This window comes from Dermochelys coriacea, chromosome 3 (assembly GCF_009764565.3).
Source record: "Dermochelys coriacea isolate rDerCor1 chromosome 3, rDerCor1.pri.v4, whole genome shotgun sequence".
Classification (NCBI taxonomy): Eukaryota; Metazoa; Chordata; order Testudines; family Dermochelyidae; genus Dermochelys; species Dermochelys coriacea.
In genome coordinates, this window is record NC_050070.1 from 171,307,509 (window position 1) to 171,328,858 (window position 21,350).

Below are 21,350 nucleotides of genomic sequence, written 5' to 3' on the forward strand. Positions count from 1 at the left end.
ATTGTAGCTAATTAGGCTTGATTTAAATAGATATGACAATTAGCTGAGTTGGAATGAATCAGATACCCAATTCCATGAAAATGTTTGCAAACTAAGCTAAAGCTGTATTCGAGAGGCACAGAGTACAGCTGGCTGAACCAAAAGGGTTGAGGGCATGTGTATAGTAGCAGCATGACTTTCTTGGTGTTTGTGAGCTTATGCTAGATGGAAACTTGAGGTGTCTTTATTTTGTTTTTCTTTTAGGATGATCAAGAAAGAAGAGGGAAAGTTTCAGATTGACCTTGGTGTTTGTTGGGGAGATCCATAATAATGTTTTTCAAAATGTTTTATTAGTACTATTTACAAATAAAGATTATTTCTTTTAAATCAAAGAGTTCATGTAACTTTTTGAATTGAATGTGTACATTAATGGGTGTGTCAAGAAAATAATTGCTATATTTAGCAATAACTAAAAAGTAATCCCTGTAATTTAGTCACATATTTGTTTGCATACAGTGAGAATTTTTACCACCAGATTTGCATTGCATGAATGTGTATTTTTTAATACACTTGAACTCCAAATACTTAGTTCATCTAGCTGCACTTCTTTTTTTAATCGTGTATCAATATTTTGTTCAATGAAAGAGTATCTTGAAGGCTCTTAAGCAAAATAAGCTGTCATGGGAGGGTAACTGGTTAAAAGATAGGAAACAAAGGGTAGGAATAAATGGTCAGTTTTCAGAAAGGAGGGGGTAAATAGTGATGTTCCCCAGGGGTCTGTACAGGGACCAGTTCTATTCTACATATTCATAAATGATCTGGAAAAAGGAGTAAATAAGTGAGGTGGCAAAATTTGCAGATGATACAAAATTACTTGAGATAGTTAAGTCCCAAGTAGACTGTGAAAAGCTACAAAACGATCTTACATAACTGGGTGACTGGGCAACAAAATGGCAGATGGAATTCAATGTTGACAAATGCAAAGTAATGCACATTAGAAAACATAATTCCAACTATGTATATAACGGGTTCTCAAACTGGGATCGGGACTCCTCAGGGGGTCACGAGGTTATTACTTGGGGGGTCGTGAGCAGTCAGCCTCTGCCCCAAACCCGGTTTTGCATCCAGCATTTATAATGGTGTTAAATAAATAAAAAAGTGTTTTTAATTTATAAGTAGGGTTTCACTCAGAGGCTTGCTATATGAAAGGGGTCACCAGTACAAAAGTTTGAGAACCACTGATACATAAAATGATGTGGTCTAAATTAGCTGTTACTCCAAGATCTTTCTTGAGTGGTAATTGTGGATAATTGTCCGAAAACATCCACTCAATGTGCAGCGGCAGTCAAAAAAGCGAAAACAATGTTGGGAATCATTAAGGAAGGGATAGATAATAAGACAGAAAATATTATATTGCCTCTATATAAATTCATGATTCGCCCACATCTTGAATACTGTGTGCAGATGTGATCATCCCATCTCAAAAAAGATATAGTGGATTTGGAAAAGGTTCAGAAAAGGGCAACAAAAATGATTAGGAGTATGAAGCGGCTGCTGTATGAGGAGAGTTTTATAAGACAGGAACTTTTTAGCTTGGAAAAGAGACGACTAAGGGGGGATATGATAGAGGTCTATAAAATCATGACTGGTGTGGAGAAAGTCAATAAGGAAGTGTTATTTACTCCCCATAAAACATGAACTAGGGGTCACCAAATGAAATTAATAGGCAGCAGGTTTAAAAGAAACAAAAGGAAGTATTTTTTTCACACAATGCACAGTCAACCCGTGGAACTCCTTGCCAGAAGATGTTGTGAAGGACAAGATTATAACGAGTTTAAAAAAAAAAAGAACTAGATAAATTCATGGAGGATAAGTTCATCAATGGCTATTAGCCAAGATGGTCAGGGATGGTGTCCCTAGTTTCTGTTTGCCAGAAGCTGAGAATGGGAGATGGGATGGTTCATCACTTGATGATTACCTGTTCTGTTAATTCCTTCTGGAAGACCTGGCATTTGCCAGTGTTGGAAGACAGGATACTGGACTAGATGGACCTTTGATCTGATCCAGTATGGCCTTATCAAGTTATCAAAGGAAAAATGCATTTAGTCAGTTACACAGTTGATTTGGAAAAGATGTAGCTTTTTCCTTCAGAGAAAATAATGATGATGTTCTTGAGAAAATGCTTTTTTATGAATAGATTGGCAAGAAAACATCTTAAATATTTAGTTTTTATTTATTTATTTATTAAATATGGTAGCTCTTTATCAGGATACTAACCAATTTGCAGGCAATAGAGCTGATTAGAGGAGATTATTCCTATTTTAGTGCTTACATTTCTTGATCTAATACCATTGTTTGTCCATTTAATGCAAACTCTTTTGTGTTATAGATTATTGGGTATTTATTTTAACAGATGGTGTAATCAGTAGTGGCCTATAGAATGGAAGTAAACATGTGAAGTGATATTTAGATTTTTTTTGTAGTAATGAAAAAAAAGGCGAAAAATATAAATTTACATATTAACATGGTTAGCTGAAAACAAAAAAGATAGATCCTTAGCTGATGTAAATAGGTATAGCTCTGTTGAAGTCAGTGGAGCTTCACTTATTTACATGAATGGAGCACCTGGCTCAAGGTTTTTATTATTTTTTGTCTTAATTATGCTTTTTTAATAAATCTAAGTACTTAAAAGTGGTAACTTTTTTTTTGTTTCTTTTTAAAAAGAGATCCACAGGCACTGAATTATTTTCTACATGGACCTAGCAGTAAATCTGTAAGTAGTATTCTACTATACTATTCTAAAATTACATGGACTTTAGTGACTGCTTTACTATTAGTTTAACGTTACTTTACTACATTTGTGCCTTAACAGAGCAATGAAGACTTGACTAATGCAGGGTACTCTGCAGCCAATTCTAATTCAATTTTCGCCAACTCCAGTGTAAGTATTCAGAAGAGAAAATGTGTATTTATTGTGATTACATGCTTTCATCATGTCCTGTATACGACTAAATGGAGTAGATGTTAAGAATGTTAATAACTGACATAAAATAGGCACATCTTGACCTAGAAAACTGTGAATGTATGTTTAAAGCACCTATAGCTTTTTTGTATTCACAGTTTTCATAGAGGCAAATTGTGTGCCCTCATCCACTCCTTTTATTATTTATTTTATTTATTAACATTTATATTGCAGTACAAACATGTAGCAAATGACATTATTCCCTACTCCAGACAGCTTACAGTCTAAAAGACAGATGTGACAGGAGGATAAGACAAACACGTTGGTTGGATGAAACTGGGAAAATGGTTTTAGGGTGTGCACAGTTTTCAGCTAGCCAGGAACAATGATCACAATTTGCCACCTGTCTAGCCATTATTAGACAGCAGTTCCCTGTATACACCATCGTAGAGGTGAATTTTAAGGAGGCACATGAAGGAGAGTAAAGTCGTGGATTTTGACTAGGGTCTCTTCCCACATATCAGAGAAAAAGCAGGAAGGTGCTCATGGGAGAAGTGGGCAACGTGACATTTCTTTTCCGTGACAGTCAATGGTTGCTCCCTTCGGTCCTGATGATTAGCAGGAGTGGGGGAAGCAGGAGACTATTTCCTGCATGTCTCAGAAACTAGAGACTTTGGGGGTGCCCATAAGAAATGGTATTAAGGGAAGGCAGGAGACGCTGGGGAAGATGGGTGTTACTGAGGGCAATGGGATTGTTTTGGGGGAGGAGTGATCCTGTAGGAGCTGTGGGAGAGGCAGAGAGCCTGCTACAGCCTGAGACGTTTGTGATGGGCGAGTAGCCTGGAGGGCAGTGGGAGCTGGGGCAGGGGGTTTTTGGTTGTAGGTTCGTGGGGCACTATCCTGCATTCTTCCCTCACTCCCACTTAGAGTAATAGGATTTGAGGCCAGAAGCGACCACCAGATCAATCTAGTCTGACCTGTGTATCACAGGACACCAACACATGCACACTAAACCCGATAGCTGAAATTAGACCAATGTGTTACAGCCCACAGGAAACTAAACTATTATAAGCCACCAGCAGAGAGTAGGAGGGACTGAGGTGCACCAGTACCAAAGGACCCTTCAGTGGCAGGATATTAAGTGAAATACACCCACATGGACCTGACAAGCGACCTGCACCCGTACCACAGAGGATGGTAAAGAATCCCCAAGGTCAATGCCAGTATGACCTGCAGAAAAATTCCTTCCTGACCCCACATAGGGCGATCAGCCTCTGAGTATGTGAGCAAAAACAAGCCAGCCAAGCACCTGAGAGAGAGAATTCTCAGTACCACCCAGGGTCCCATCTCCAGCCATTGCCATCTGTGATGCTTCAAAGGAGACAAAAAAGCAAAACAAAAAACCCACAAAAATCAATATCAAAACACCCAAACCAACACCAGAATATATTGGGGGGGAAAATCCCCTGATGACCCCTACAGGTGACAGCTGATGCATGAGCTTTTAAGAATATCTGACATGAACCAGAAGGCATTCTCAAGGTTGCTGTGCCCAGCCCCCCACCATCACAAGCAATCATGTCATACATCCCACTCATAAATTGGTCTGGCTCTCTTTTAAAACTAATTAAGTGGTTTGTCTCTGCAGCTGCTATTGGGAGGCTGTTCCTGAACGTCACTCCTCTAATGGTTAGAAACAGTCTTCTGATCTCCAGCCTCAATTTGTTCAAAGCCATTTTATACCCATTTTTTCTAATGCTAGCCCATGTCACTCACTGGATTCTATTTTCAGCCTCTCATATACCCTCTGTTGCCACCACTGCCTTTTCCTAGAGTGGAGTGCTCCACAATGACATGACTCCCTGCACATGGAGAGGGAGTGGCCAGAGCACAATTCCCAGATGATGGATGGTCCCTTGGGTAGCATAGTCAGCTGGTACATGTTAGAGCAGTCCTCAGGCTGTTCTCATGTGGACAGAGAATCTGGGAGATGTAACCAGGTTTCAGTTAGCCCCCCTTCTGCTGCACCTAATAGAAGGTGTACACAGCAGAGAATCTGGCCCCTAAATTTTAAGTGTATCTGAAGTGCTGATAGAGTATTTGTGCCAGATTTAATCCATGTGTTTTCATGCATGTACTGTATATTATAGTTTTACAGGTAAAGTTGCAAGGTTTCTGTTACTTTTTTGAAAACCTTTAATAACCCTCAATATTCCAGAATGACAGAGATGCTTTCATAAAATAAGCTAGATTCAGTAAAAGGCAGATACAAACGTGAATTGAATAAATAAATTATACTTATGGAGTAGTGTGGCAATCAAAGAAAGGGGGACGAAAGCAAACATTGAAGGTAGAGGTGTGAGAGTTTTCTAATAGGACAACTTTGTCATGCAGCAGTTTGCACAATGTTTATGTGAGACCTCCAAAGCCAAAAATTCCTTACCCTTCAGGGGCGAGGCAGAGTTCAGAATCTGAAACTGACTCTGAATTTCACACCCAGACCTTGCATTTATCGTGGGCCAAAAAGGAATTGGGTTTTGGAAGACATCTTGGCTTTGAGTGGGTTGAGATTTGAATTTTCACCTTAGCAGAATTCACCCCAGCAGTCTGTTTTGAGCGCGTAAGTGGTGTAAGGGCTTTGTGCTGGCCCTATGTATGGGTTGAACTTCACCGTGCATATGTAGCTAAACGCATGTGGTATTATAGAGGGACTTTTTTTTTTTTTTTTTGCAGGGAAAAATTTAATTGGAAACCGTTTGTATCTTACATTATTTTAAAAATGCAATATAATTTATTTATTGTTTTTCATTTTAGAACACTGATCCTAAATCCTCCATCAAAGGTGTAAGCAATCAGCTTGGAGAAGGGCCTAGTGATGGACTACAACTGTCAAGTAGCCTTCAGTTTCTTGAAGATGAACTTGAATCATCTTCTTTACCTGATCTCAGTGAGGATCAGCCTTTTGATATTCTTCAGAAGTCCTTACAGGAGGCCAATATTACTGAACAGACTTTGGCAGAAGAGGCATATCTGGATGCCAGCATAGGTTCTAGCCAACAGTTTGCACAAGCTCAGCTTCATCCTTCTTCATCAGCATCCTTTACTCAGGCTTCTAATGTGTCTAATTACTCAGGTCAGACGCTACAACCTATAGGAGTTACTCAAGTGGTACAGCAACCAGTTGGAGCATCTTTTGCAAGCAATACAGTTGGTGTGCAACATGGCTTTATGCAACATGTGGGAATTAGTGTTCCCAGCCAGCATTTGTCTAATAGTAATCAGATTAGTGGTTCAGGGCAGATACAGCTGATTGGTTCATTTAGTAATCAACCTTCCATGATGACTATTAACAACCTTGATGGATCTCAGATTATATTGAAAGGCAGTGGACAGCAAGCACCTGCAAACATGAGTAGCGGACTCTTGGTTCATAGACAAACTCCTAATGGTAACTCACTGTTCGGTAACTCAAATTCAAGTCCAGTAGCACAACCTGTAACTGTCCCATTTAACAGCACAAATTTTCAGACATCTTTACCAGTGCATAATATCATTATTCAGAGGGGTCTAGCACCAAATTCTAATAAAGTTCCGATTAATATCCAACCAAAGCCTATTCAGATGGGTCAGCAAACAGCTTACAATGTGAATAACTTGGGAATACAGCAGCATCATGTACAACAAGGGATTCCTTTTGCTTCAGCAAGTTCACCTCAGAATTCAGTAGTTGGTCCTCATATGTCTGTTAATATTGTTAATCAACAAAACACAAGAAAATCAGTTACTCCTCAAACAGTTAGTAATGCTGGAGGTAGTATTGTTATCCATTCTCCTATGGGACAGCCTCATGTATCTCAAAATCAATTTCTCATACCTACAAGTCTCTCTGTCAATTCTAATTCGGTTCATCATGTCCAGACCATAAATGGACAACTTCTTCAGACTCAACCTTCCCAATTGGTTTCTAGCCAAGTATCTGCTGAGCATGTTATGCTGAACAGGAACTCTACAAGCATGCTCAGGGCCAACCATTCATATTCAGGACAGATGCTTAATAATCCGAATACAGCTGTTCAATTAGTTTCTGGTCAGACATTCACAGCTCCTGGAAGTCAAGTTATAGTAAATCATGGAACTTCTCAAATTGTTGGTGGACAGGTGCCATTACAACAGGCATCACCAACAGTGTTGCATTTATCACCCAGTCAAAGTAGTGTTTCTCAAGGTAGATCAGGTTTTACTACAATGTCACCTGGACAGTCTACAGTCTCAAATATGTCAGCATCTAATCGATTTACTGTTGTAAGTTCTTCTGGCACAGTACATCCCAGCCTGGGGCCACCAATTCAGTCTGTTGCATCAGGAGGAAATTTTACTGGAGATCAACTTCCACAGCAGAATAGAACACAAGTTTCAGTGAGTGTATCACATTGTCTTCCAGTTTCCTCTTCTAAATCTATCAGCACTTTCAGTCGCACATCAGTAGGAGTAACACAGCAACAGTTCACTTTTGCTCAGGTATGAATACCCTTTAAGTACCAACAAAACTGCACAAAAGCATTCTAAAGCATTACCTTTTTCTTTGGTGGGGAAGGACGTTAATAGGTAGTGTCGTTTAATACTGTATTCTCCAAACATTCACACACAATTTACTATGCTTACATTAATTGTTTTATAAACATATATTATTGATTTACTGAAAAAATATCTAATCTTGCTGCAACCATTTAATCAAAAAACATCTTCGAATGTTTCTTTAGTGTGGATGAATCTTGCTTTTGTTGATTAGTGGTGTGATTTTTAAAAGTGTTCCATGTGTGCCTGTTTCTGGTTCCAGTGAAATCAATAGAAGTTTTACCATTGATTTCAGTGGGAGCAGAACTATGCCAATTCAACACTTCTGAAAATTGCACTGTTAGTCATAAGGCAAAACTCTGTCATGTGCTAAGTACCTGAAGGTCATTTTGACTTCAGTGAGAGTTATGCATGCAAAGGTCCTCTCAGTATTTGGCCCACATAAATTGGAGATGGGAAAGGGTATATGGTGCTCTAGGTCATTTCTCTGCCAGCACAGGATTATTCTCTGTAGCATATTTTATTTGTATGGCTTTAAATGTCTCAGTGAGTTTGGATTTTCAGTTTGGGAGTTTGGGGCAGAGATACACTCTTGTGTAGACAATTGAAAGAGTTACAAAGTTAATTTTATAGAGCTCTTTGGAGAGAAAAAATTCTCATATAATCAGTTGTGAAAGAAAAGCCTTATAAATATGCCTTCTTTAGTAAATGATCAGTAAATTTAAAATAGTGATATTCTGTGTAACTCTGAATCAGAAACTGCATATGTGTTTTGAGATAAGTGAAACAAGCTGGACTGATTTGTGGTGTTGGGCGCAGTAAGTGAATGATGAGTGTCACATGATCAGCAGTTGGAATTTATACCACTTCTGAAATCAGCTACAGTTATTTTGTGTTTTCCTTAAGCATAATAAATTGGTTACCTGTTCTTCTTTGAGGTGGCCTCTGTACTTACCCACTTGTGGGATGGGAGCTCTGGGAAGTTTTGAAAAGCAGTGTCCGTTGGAGCCACAGAAGCGTCCTCTTGTTGGCACTGAAAATTCTGAGTCATAAAAGGCTGTGTGGCCCCAGCTACCTCAGTTCTTGTGCATGATTAGCTCTAGCTTTTTTCTATGCTCGAAGCCATTTTTTTAATTTCAAACCACTCTTATTTTATTGGTAAATTATATTTTAATTAATTAGTCAGTGTTAGGTAGTGTACCACTCTCTGGACCAGGATCCTTGTACAGCTTGTGAGACCCTCAGAAGTTAAGAATATGCAGATACGACTTCCAGAGGAAAAAAGGGTTATTTAGTTATCTCACAAATGGTGACTTTCCATACTTTGTCTACTTCCTTGGTGTTGTACTCTCATGCAAATCTTCAAATTTGTATATTTAGGACAGTGGCATTTATAAAACCTGTACTGAAGGCCCTTACTAGGATGGGTAGGGATGGATATTTTTTCTGTTTTATGGGGACGTGCTACACGAGTCTTGAAGATTTCCTTCCTTTTCTGCAGAAGGGCCTCCCAGAACATTTCAGCATTCCAATACTGCCAGTTCTGCACAGGAAATGTGTTACACATCAGTACTCTTTGTACTTATGAGGACTGACTGGCACTGTGTTTATAAGATCTGATTATTTATATGTCAGAACAGAAAGTATAGAAGAGAAGGGAGTGTAGGAAAATAGTTAATTTCCAACCAGTCAGCACAACATGATTATTTTTCATGTTGGGATTCCAAATGTCATTAAAATATCACACAACAGCTATTAGATGCTACATGTGCCAGCTCATCTGAGATTTAAATTTATTAATATGATTGCACTGAGTTTTTCTCTTAACATTTCTAGGTGTGAGGGTCATTGTGTTGGTATTGAGAGAACGTAAAACTAGACTTACTGCTATCATGGCACAGTTAACCTTGCAGATGTTGAACTGTTTTAGAAGATTTAGATTTGGAGGGGGAGTTCTTTGAAGGAAACTGGCCTATATAGAGAAAATATAATGCAATAAGAAATCTCCTCAGAAGAAGTGAGTATGTATTGAAAGTATAGTTTTTGTTCTCATTTTGTTTCTTTGATGCCATTCTTACATAATCATGGCGGGGGGGGGGGAAGAGTTGAGCTCAGTTGTAGGATTCATTTTTGTATTGTTATTAGGTCTGTTAAAACTTTCAGTGATTACTAGACTAACCTTAATTTCTCGATGGCGTTTTCACAGGCTCAGAAAAAAGTTATGAACCAGTCCTCACCAATTTCTGCATCAAAGTCACAGGATAGCTTGAGACAGCCTCAGCTAACAGGTCTTCTGAGTAACACATTGCCAGGTCAGATATTCTTTTCATAATGGTTTTCCCCAATCCCTCTGGCATTTGAAGTGGATTCTCTTTCATTATATCAGGTGCTGACTGATGATCGGTGGCGATTGGGGGGGTCCTAACGACTATTCTTTTTTTTTTTCTGTTTGAGGAACAACGGTGCTGAGCCCACAGACTTTCTCTTTAGCAATTGGTCATACGCTCTTTTTCCAACAAGGATTGTTAGTAGCCATCTGATTCTATTTGCTGGAATGATAGACAAGATGTACTTGTGCAATGAGCAGTTAAAAATATTTTCTCACAATCCAAATGTGTCATCTGTGTGATGTGTTTAAGCATAGAAAGTGAGAAATATCAAGTCACTTTCAAACCAAGGTTTTCTGCTGCATAATTCCAGTTATGCCTTTGAGACTTCCTGCCATCCTCATGTGATAACAACTCTTAACTACTCACCATTTTGTCTTTCCTAGTACTGGATGTCTTAGAATCTAATCAGCAGGTGTTGTTTTGTAAAGAGAATTTAAATACCAGTTTTCAGTTAAGGTAGTGATGCACTGAACACAAGAAGATGATATATGGGTTCTTGAAATGGCACCATCCTAATTACAATTTTAAAGTTTCTAATGTAGATTTAAGTCAACAGGAAATGTCACTAGACTTCTAGTTCCATTTTGATTTAATATATTACAATGAATGTACATGTTCTACACAATGTTTCTGTGCAAAATGTAACAGTACTATTTGTGTTACATGTGGTGGGTGTGATGGGCTGAGATAATTCTTCTAAATTATACAGCAAGACAATCAGGTGGGAGACTATCCATCTGAATCTACAACAGTGTGTGATCTAGCCACTCATTCACAACTTAATGGCGCTGAAGAGTCTTGAGTTTATAATTTTTGGGAACTATTAGTAAAAAGCTGGATAGACTCCAATTTATCTTTTTACAAATCTCTTTTGGGATGATGCTTATGAAATTGGACTTTTTTCTTATTTTGGATTGATGTGTTTGGAAATTTTAGACTGATTTTCTGCATTTATGAACATTTTTATAGTTTTCAGCACTGTAGTATCTGAGTACTATTTTACTATATGTACTGATTTCTTTTCATGACTGCGGTAGCAATACTCCTATACAGATACTATGTATCAACATCTATTGAAATGTAATTTTCAGGTCAAGTAAAGGATTAGGCACAGGACTTCAAATATTCTGTGATGATTTGTTTTAAGAATCATGAGTAATAGACTGTTTTTAATGTGTACTTTTATAGGACAGGATTCTGGAGGTAAAATCATCCAGCAACCTTTAGGAACAACACAGTCACAGCAGGAAAAAGTAATAGGATCATCTCCTGTCCAACAACATGTGCAGGTAGGGAGCATTTTTCAGTTAATCTGTTTTTATTAATTTTAATGAAGATAAGGAACCAGGAACTGTGTAGAAATACTAATTAATAATCTCCTGCATGTTATTCTCATTGATCCCTACCCTAAACAAAATCATTAATCTTCCAAAAGTTTGTTTTGGTGGGAGGAAAGGAAAGAGATATTCCAGGAGCCTCTTTACAGTTTTAAAAGCTTTTAAAAACAAAAACTTTTTCTATTTTCTAAATATGAATGAATCAATATAGCAATCTGAGTGAAGGTATGTCTGCTAATTCAATACTGTGCGCTCTGCTCTTGATATCTAGTCAATCAGAAAAGTGCTCTAAGGCTACACTCCCTAGTTACTCCATAGCATTTTTTATTCTTTATGTAGTGGGACTCAATTGTTAGCATTGTTGTTTATTACCTGTGTGGTAGGTTTCTTTTTTGGGGGGCTGTGTAAGATGAGATGCGTAGTTTTCCCCATTGCTTATTTAATTCATGAGCAAAGCAGGAGTCATTTATGCTAGCTCACTTTTACGGATGTTCATACAGGTGGATGTTCATACAGTTGGACAAAAGAGGCCTGCTGCTAAACAGCTAACAAAAGGAGCTTTGTAAGTCATCTTTTTTTTCATTTGTAGTTTTGTTATAGACATTTCTACTAACCTCTGCGTCTTTCACTCTGTCAGTTTGTAAACTGTAATATAGCCTTGCTGTATTAGAATAAATGTTAATTATTGATATTACTCATTTTCCTTTTAGTATTCTACAGCAGTTACAGAAGGACCAGGCACATGCTGTGACACCAGATAAAAGTCAATTCAGATCATTAAATGATGCAGTCCAGAGACTCCTCTCATATCATGTGTGCCAGGGATCACTGCCAACCAAGGAGGATTTAAGAAAAGGTAATTTATGTTTTAATTTGGTATGATAAAAGTTGTGCTTCTGCTTATTAGAATTTTTAAGCAGTTAAATATTACATGGGGTGCTGAAAAAATTGATTGTGTAAATCAGAAAGACTAAACAGAACGGACACTTTTGCGAGTCTGTGCTAGTTTATTGAAGAACATTATCTAAATGTATTCTCTGTGTCTTTTTAGTGGACAGTGAATTTGAGTCTGTAGCCACGCAGCTTCTGAAAAGGACACAAGCTATGCTAAATAAGTACAGATGTTTGCTTCTAGAAGATGCAATGGTAAGATAGTTAAGCAAGAAAAAAATTATTTTTGTGAAATGTATGGATCAGTTAATGCAAATTGGAATGAATTATTAAAACAGGTTTAATTGTGCAGAACAGAGTGATGTCAGAGTTGTATTACTTCCCTCTGTATCCACAAGTATTGTGTGGCTACCACTGGGTAGCTACAGTGGTTCTGCAAATGTACTGCTCAGACATTGGGGGCTAGCAGAGCCTGGAGTTGTGCTTTCAGAATTGAAATTGGCTCTGCTTGGGAAGAGGTTAGAGAGGGTGGATAATGCCAGGAGAATTCTAGAACAGGGGTTCTTCTTTGAGTGATTGCTCATGTGTATTCCACAATAGGTGTGTGTGCTACCCTCCCCCCCCCCGCTACCTCTGGGCTGCGCTCCCCCCACCCTCAGTTCCTTCTTGCTGCCAGTGAAGGTGCGTCGGAACTGCTCAGCTCCAGCTTTGCTGCAGCTCGTCCCTAGAACTCTTCGTTTGTTCAGTAGTACCTGTAGTCAATTAGCTAATTCAGTTAATTTAGTTAGTCATTGAGCCTGGGCCAGGGTATTCCCCGCACCCCAGGCTTTAAGTCATGTGGCTCTTGTAGGCGTTCTATGCCAAGGAGTGACCCACATGCGGATTGTCTGCACTCCTTGGGAGAAACCCATATCAGCGAAAGGTGCAAGATCTGCAAGGCTTTCAAGCCCCAGACTGAAAAAGAAAGGGACATCAGGCTCCGGGCCATCCTGATGGAGTCGGTGCTGGCCCCTACCCCGGCATGCCGCTCTGAACTGGTACCTGGCACCGAAACGTCGGTATGCGGAGATCCTCCAGTACCATCATCCAGCCAGCACCGCTCCCCATCCACGGGGCATGCCAAGAGGACTGGAAAGACTCCCTCTTCGCAACGGCACCAAGGGAAGTCTGGGACAGAGGGTAGACCCGTGTCGGGTAGTCCTTGATCCCCATCAGGCCCTAGGCCTCCGACTCACGTTGAGCAGAGTAGCCCGGCCCTTTTGGAGCAGGCCTCTCCAGATGTCTGGCTGTCATCTACGCCTGAAGCCCTCCAGGCAGCGAGGGACGTCATCTCTGTGTCGGTGCCTGGAGCTCCGCTGATGTCGGCCCCACACTCCAGAGGCAAGTCACCGCTGGGATCACTGCAGTTGCCACCGGCCCGGTATTGGTCTCGGTCAAGGGAACGTTCCTGACACCGCTCACTGCCCATTGGCAGTGGTCAGTGGTCAGATTGGTCAGGGCTCAGTCCATGTGGATCGCCCTCGATGCTGGCCAGACTGTCGGGATGGGTGCTGTCCGACTGGGACTCCCAGCACCGCTTGTCTTCGCGGAGTGAATATTGATGGAACCGTGGTGGACGTCGCTAATGGTCCTCGTCTTGCAGGAGTTACCGCAGTCGATTGCGGCACGATTGTCAACGCCGTTCCCGCTCAGACTCCCGTTCCAAGTCTCTGCTAAGGCACCGTAGCCCCGGGCGTCGATCGCCGGTGTCTCGCCGATGCGGGTCCACCCGTCTAGGCCGTTCACGGAGCAGCTACTACTGTCTTTGCTCCTCCGTGTTGAGATTGCGGTCCCGTGGCCGACGTAGCTCCCAGCACTGCTGATACTCCTGGTCCAGAGGCAGCAGCGGATCGTACGCCAGCCCGGCCTCCCCTCACAGCCACTCGTCTACAAGCCAAGCTAGCCAGCCCGAACAGCTGGCTCCGCCAGTGCCTCGGCAAGCACAATGGCACCAAGCGTCATGGCCGGCCCAGTGGTACCAGTGGGCACCGTTGCCCCTGGTGGGGGCTCGCTCGGTGGCCAGGGCCTCGGAAGCACCGGCAGCGTCCATCTTTAGACCACCAGAAAAAAGGTCGGTGGGACCTGTGTCCTCGGTACCATGACCGGAGTCCGACCAGGAGGTGGATCTGCCGGTCCTGGACAACACCCAAACACCGCACCGGCCTTGCCCCGTCCGGAGGAGCTGATTGTGGCCCTGCCCCCCCATCCCGCAGGAGGACTATCGGGCCCACCAAGACCTCCTAAAAAGGGTGGCAGGGAGGAGATGGAAGAGCCCTCAGAATCTCTGTTCACTGTGCTGTCCCCTTCAGCACCAGGCAGGGTGGCCTTGCCGCTCCATGAAGGGGTGGCAAGAATTTCAAATGCCCTGTGGCAAACTCCAGCCTCGTTGGCTCCCATCTCTAAAAAGGCAGAGTGCAAGTACTTTGTACCCACAAAGGGACACGAGTATCTCTATACTCACCCGGTGCCCAACTCCTTGGTGGTCGAGTCGGTCAACCACAGGGAGCAGCAGAGGCAACCAGCTCCGACCCCAAGAACGCAGACTCTCGGAGGCTGGATACTTTCGGGAGAAAAGTTTATTCATTGTCAAGCTTTCAGCTACGAGTAGCAAACCATCAGGCTCTCCTAGGTCGCTGTGAGTTTAACCTCTTGGAATCCCTCCCCAAGTTTGAGGACTTCCTCCAGGAGCGCGATAAGGAGTTTAAGGCACTCATGGAGGAAGGGGCGGCAGCCGCAAGGGCATCCCTGCGAGGTGCTTCAGATGCAGCAGACATGGCTGCATGGTTCATGGCCTCAGTGGGGTCCATGAGACAGGCATCATGGCTTCTGCTTTCTGGGCTCTCCAGCAAAACGCAGTTGTCAATGCAGGATCTCCCTTTCGACGGGAAGGCTCTGTTTGCTGAGGAAACAGACACAAGGCTGCATAGCATGAAAGACTCCCGCATGACCCTCCAGACTGTGGGCCTCTATATCCCTCCTCCGGCAAAACCCAAGTTCAAGCCGCATTAGGCTCCCGCCCAGGCCGCCCTCCTGAAGTATGAGGCCACCCACTCAAAGCAGCGGGACTATAGAAAGCGCCCGCCGTGGCAATCCCAGCCTGCCCCCCAGCCTGGGTCTTTTAAAGTCAAGCAGGCAGGCAAAAGGCATTTTTGACGGGACGCTAGGGGGTACCCTGTCAGTTCTCAGCAGGAACCTACCCCCAATAAAGCTCCCTTTCTTCAATTGATTGTGTGCTTTCTTCCCAGAATGGTCGCGGCTCACCTCAGACCAATGGGTCCTCAGTACCATCTCCCGAGGTTACACCCTTCAGTTTACCTCCTCCCCACCCAACTGCCCTCTGCCCCGTCCCTCCTGGGGGACCCCTCTCTTGAGGCTCTGCTCGAGCAGGAGTTGGGGCGGCTCCTGGACCTAGGAGCTATAGAGGCAGTGCCCAAGGAGTTCTTGGGTAAGGGGTATTACGCCCAGTATTTCCTTATCCTGAAGGCTAAAGGGGGGCTCAGGCCCATCATGGACCTGCCAGGCCTGAACCACTACATGTGAAACTCAAGTTCCACATGGTTTCCCTGGCCTCCATCATCCCCTCCCTGGATCCCGGGGACTGGTACACTACCCTCAATCTACAGGACGCGTATTTCCACATCCACATATTTGAGGGGCACAGACGCTTCCTCCGTTTCGAGGTGGGACAGAGTCACTACCAATTCATGGTCCTACCATTTCGTCTGTCCACTTCCCCCAAGGTCTTTACAAAGTGTATGTCGGTGGTAGCGGCCTACCTCAGATGCTAGGGGGTCCAAATATTCCCATATCTGGACGACTGGCTAGTCAAAGGCACCTCCTGGTCACAGGTGAGGGATTGTGTGGCACTCCTCCTGTCCACATGTACTGCCTTGGGCCTGTTGATAAACAACGCCAAGTCCACGTTAGTCCCGGTCCAACGCATAGAGTTTATCGGGGCACTGCTGGATGCAACGTCGGCCAGGTCCTCTCTCCCACCAGACAGGTTCGAGACCCTGAAAGGGCTCATTGACTCGGTCACAAGGTTCCCGGTGACGACAGCCAGGGCTTGCCTGCAACTGCTGCGTCACCTGTCTGCGTGCACATACGTGGTCCGTCACACCAGACTCAGAATGAGGCCCCTCCAGCTCTGGCAGGCCCCACAGTTCTCCCAGGCCACAGACAGAATGGACAAAGTCCTCACCATGTCGAACTTGGTGATCACCTCCCTGTGGTGGTGGTCTGCCCCAATCAACAGGCCCTGTCATTGGAGCTGGTGTCTGACGTGTTGGACCTGGGTTGGGCAGCCCATGTGGGGAACTTTCAGACCCAAAGCCTGTGATGTCTACGAGATCTACCCCTTCATATAAACATCAAGGAACTCAGGGCGACAGGTGTGTATGGCGTTCCGCTCACACCTGGAGGGCAAGGTAGTCAGGGTCCTCACGGACAACACAGCCTCCATGTTCTATATCAAAAGGCAAGGTGGGGCCCGATCCTCTGCCATGAAGCCTTCTGAGTCTTCTGTATAGCCCACGACATCTACCTAAAAGCCTTTCATCTGCCAAGCGCCCGGAATGTGAGGTCAGATCGCTTGAGCAGGGATTTTTCTCTCCGCACGAGTGGTCTCTTCACCTGGAAGTTGCGCACCAGCTCTTCCGAAGGTGGGGTACTCCACAGGTGGACCTATTTGAGACCCAGCAGAACCGACAATGCCCCCAGTTCTGCTCCGGGGGGGCCTAGGGAGGGGCGCTATCTCTGATGCCTTTACCCTGTCCTGGTCAGGCCAGCTCCTCTACGCCTTTCTCCCATTCCCTCTGATCAGCGGGGCCCTGGAGAAAGTAAAGATGGACAAGGCCAGGGTCCTTCTCGTTGCCCTGGTGTGGCCCAGGCAGCACTGGTACAGGACCCTCTCGGGGCTGGCGTTAGCTCTACCATGGCAGTTGCCACTCTTCCCAGACCTGCTCTCGCAGGACCAGGGCTGCCTCCTCCATCCCAACCTAGCAACGCTTCACTTCACAGCGTGGCTGCTCAGTGGTTAGATGGCAAGGAAAGGACGTGCTCGGAACAAGTGCAGCGCATTCTCCTCTGAAAGTAGACGGCCCTCCACTCACCGCTCCTATGTGGCGAAGTGGTCTCGGTTTTCGAGGTGGGTGGTAGGCCAGGGTGTTTCCCCAACGGCCGCCCCGATCCAGCCTATCCTTGATTACCTCCTCCACCTGATGGCCCAGGGAGTGGTGCCCTCGTCAATCAGGGTACACTTGGCAGCCATATCGGCCTTTCATCCCCCGGTGCAAGGGCACACGGTGTTTTCCCATGCTATGACCGGCCAGTTCCTTAAGGGTTTGGACCGTCTCTACCCATAGTCCAAGCCCCCGGTTCCGCAGTGGGACCTGTATACCCGAGTGGGTATACAGACACTGGTGCTGGCTCGTCTCACGGGGGCCCCGTTTGAACCACTGTCCATGTGTTCCTGGTCTCACCTCTTGTGGAAGGTGACCTTCCTGGTAGCTATCACATTGGCCAGGCGGGTCCTGGAGCTCAGGGCCCTAACCTCCAAACCGCCATATATGGTTTTTCATAAGGACAAGGTCCAGCTCCACCCACACCCCGCGTTCCTCCCAAAGGTGGTCTCCACCTACCACATGGGTCAGGACATTTTTCTGCCAGTCCTCTGCCCCAAGCCTCACGCGACTAGTGAGGAATGCCATCTCCACACACTCAACATGAGGCGAGCTCTGGCTTTCTACCTCGACTGGACCAAGCCATTCAGAAAGTCTTTGCAACTGTTAGTTGCCTTGGCTGAGCGCGCGAAGGGTCAGCTGATTTCCACTCAGCAGCTTTCTAAGTGGATCACTTCATGCATCCTTTCCTGTTATGAGCTGGCAGGGGTTCCCCTGCTGCGCATTGTGAGGGCACGCTCGACTTGGGCGCAGGCCTCGTCGGCTGCCTTTGTGGCCCACGTCCCCATCCAGGACATTTGTAGGGTCGCCACGTGGTCTTCGGTTCACACATTCACCTCGCACTATGCGATAGTCTCCCAGGCTAGGGACGATGCCGGGTTCGGCAGGGCGGTACTCCGTCCCGAGAACTTGTCAACTCCTACCCACCTCCAACAGATATAGCTTGGAATCACCTATTGTGGAATACACATGAGCAATCACTCGAAGAAGAAAAGAAAGTTACCTTTTCCGTAACTGGTGTTCTTTGAGATGTGTTGCTCATGTCTATTCCACATCCCACTCTCCTTCCCCTCTGTCAGAGTTGTCTTGCAAGAAGGAACTGAGGGTGGGTGGAGTGCAGCCCTCCTTATACTGCGCCAGGTAGGTGCCGCTCCAGAGGTCGTGGGATACTGCTAGGGGAAAAACTACGGATACCCTACGGATACTGCTAGGGGAAAAACTTCCTGCTCCAGTGCACGTGGCGAGCACGCACACCTATTGTGGAATAGACATGAACAATACATCTTAAAGAACACCAATTACAGAAAAGGTAACTGTCTTTTCTCTAATTTTTTCTTTCTGAGTGCCCCCCCCGCTATAAAAACTCCACGGCCCACCTGTGGCACAACAACTGGTTTTCTGCATATAAAAGTCAGTGTTAGGGGTTAGCAAGCAGGGCAGTTACCTGGGGCCCCATGCCACACGGGTCCCTGTGAAGCTAAGTTACTCAGGCTTTGGCTTGGGCCCCGGGTGGCAGGGCTCAGGGCCCCAGGCTTCAGCTCCATGCAGTGGGACTTCGGCTTCCTGCCCCAGTGAGTCTAATGCTGGCTGTGTTTGGAGGACCCCCTGAAAACTGCTTGCGGCCCCCTAGGGGATCCCGGACCCCTGGTTGAGAACCACTGCTCTAGAAGAACTAATCCACTAAGTGTTGACCTGTATATTTTTTTTCCACAGGAGGGGGTGAGCTAGCTCATATATATAATATTTATATATATATATAATTTTAATTTTTTATTGTCATTTATCACTTAAAAATACCCCTTTATAAAAAGAAATAGGGCAGTCAAGCGATTAAACAAATTAATTGCGATTCATTGCACGATTAAAAAAGTAATCTTGATTCATCGCGCTGTTAAGCAATAATAGAATACCATTTCTTTAAATATTTTTGGATGTTTTCTATATTTTCAAATATATTGATTTCAGTTACAACACAAAATACAGTGTTCAGTTACAACACAGAAAAAGTGTACAGCACTCACTTTATATTTATTTTTATTATAAATATTTGCACTGTAAAAAACAAATAGTATTTTTCAATTCACCTAATACAAGTACCGTAGTGCAATCTCTTTATCATGAAAGATGAATTTACAAATGTAGAATTATGTACAGAAAAAATCGATATTCAAAAACAAAAAAAATGTAAAACTTTAGAGCCTACAAGCTAAGTTCCCTCTAAGCTGCGTGGCTGTGCAGCAGCCTGTTAAGCGACGCGCAGGTGCTCAGGGCTGCAGCGGGGAGAGATGCCTCTCCCCCAGCCCCGGACCTGCTGCGGCCAGGGAAGAGGTGCCCCTCCCCTGGCCCCAACTCAGCCTGGCCTGGACCTGCTGCAGACAGGGGAGGGGCGCCCCAGCCCAGCTCCGGATCTGCGGTGGTCAGGGGAGAGGCGTCTATCCTGCGGCCCCAGGCCCAGAACTGCGGTGGGGAGAGAGAGGTGGGGGGAATCCTCTCTCCCTGTCATAGCCCCTGTGCAGCTCGCACCCCAAACCCCTCATCCCCGGTGCCACCCTGGAGCCTGCACCCCCAGCTGGAGCCCTCAACTCCTGCACTCCAACCCTCTGCCCCAGCCCTCCTGCACTCCGGACCCCTCGGCCCCACCCCCACTGCATGAATTTTATGTGCACCAATATGGAGGTGAAGTGTCACACATCACCTCCATATTGGTGCACATAACAAATTTTGCACATGCATGGGAAAATTTAGAGGGAACACTACCTACAAGTCCAATCAGTCCCACTTCTTGTTCAGGCAATTGCTCAGACCAGGGGTCAGCAACCTTCAGCATGCAGCCCATCAGGTAATCCGCTGGCGGGCCGCGAGACATTTTGTTTACGTTCACCGTCCGCAGGCACGGCCACCAGCAGCTCCCAGTGGCCGAACTGGCCGCTGCTCCCCGCAGCTCCCATTGACTGGGAATGATGAACCGTGGCCACTGGGAGTTGCAAAGGGCTGTGCCTGCGGATGGTGAACGTAAACAAAATGTCTCTCAGCCTGCCAGCGGATTACCTGATGGGCTGCGTGCTGAAGGTTGCTGACCCCTGGCTCAGACAAACAAGTTTGTTTTCGTTTGCATAACATAATACTGCCCGCTTCTTGTTTACAATGTTACCTAAAAGTGAGAACAAGCATTTGCATGGCACTGTTGTAGCCGGCGTCACAAGATATTTACATGCCAGATGCGCTGAAGATTCATATATGCCTTGGTGCTTCAACCACCGTTTCAGAGGACATGCGTCCATGCTGAGCATGGGTTCTGCTTGATAACTATCCAAAGCAGTGTGGACCGAAGCATGTTCATTTTTATCATCTGAGTCAGATGCCACCAGCAGAAGGTTGATTTTCTTTTTTGGTGTTTTGGGTTCTGTAGTTTCCACATCAGAGTGTTGCTCTTTTAAGACTTCTGAAAGCATGCTCCATGCCTCGTCCCTCTCAGATTTTGGAAGGCACTTCATATTCTTAAACCTTGGGTCGAGTGCTGTAGCTATCTTTAGAAATTTCACATTGGTATCTTTGCATTTTGTCAAATTTCAATGGAAGTGTTTTTAAAGGAACAACATGTGCTGGGTCATCATCTGAGACTGCTATGAAATATATGGCAGAATGCGGGTAAAACACAGTTCTTCCCCAAGGATCTCGGTCACAAATTTAATTAACACATTTATTTAACGAGCGTCGTCAGCATGGAAGCATGTCCTCTGGAACGATGGCTGAAGCATGAAGAGGCATATGAATGTTTAGCGCATCTGGCATGTAAATATTTTGTGATGCCAGCTACAACAGTGCCATGTGAATGCCTGTTCTCACTTTCAGGTGACATGGTAATTAAGAGGCGGGCGGCATTATCTCCTGCAAATGTAAACAAACTTCTTTTTCTGAGCGATTGGCTGAACAAGAAGTAGGAATAAGTGGAGTTGTAGGCTCTAAAGTTTCATTGTTTTGTTTTTGAGTACAGTTA

At 44.6% G+C, this 21,350-nt stretch overlaps 1 protein-coding gene across 11 annotated transcripts in view; it reads left to right on the forward strand.

The window, feature by feature from the left end:
* BICRAL (BICRA like chromatin remodeling complex associated protein) overlaps positions 1-21,350 on the forward strand; it is an 82,905-nt gene that overhangs the window by 49,965 nt on the left and 11,590 nt on the right. For all 11 annotated transcript variants that reach the window (XM_043511853.1, XM_038394036.2, XM_038394041.2 and 8 more), the window contains 8 exons: positions 2,704-2,752; positions 2,852-2,920; positions 5,756-7,459; positions 9,723-9,828; positions 11,095-11,195; positions 11,744-11,805; positions 11,954-12,099; positions 12,295-12,389. In XM_043511853.1, coding sequence (XP_043367788.1) covers positions 2,704-2,752; positions 2,852-2,920; positions 5,756-7,459; positions 9,723-9,828; positions 11,095-11,195; positions 11,744-11,805; positions 11,954-12,099; positions 12,295-12,389 — 2,332 coding nt within the window. The remainder of the gene's footprint in view (positions 1-2,703; positions 2,753-2,851; positions 2,921-5,755; positions 7,460-9,722; positions 9,829-11,094; positions 11,196-11,743; positions 11,806-11,953; positions 12,100-12,294; positions 12,390-21,350) is intronic.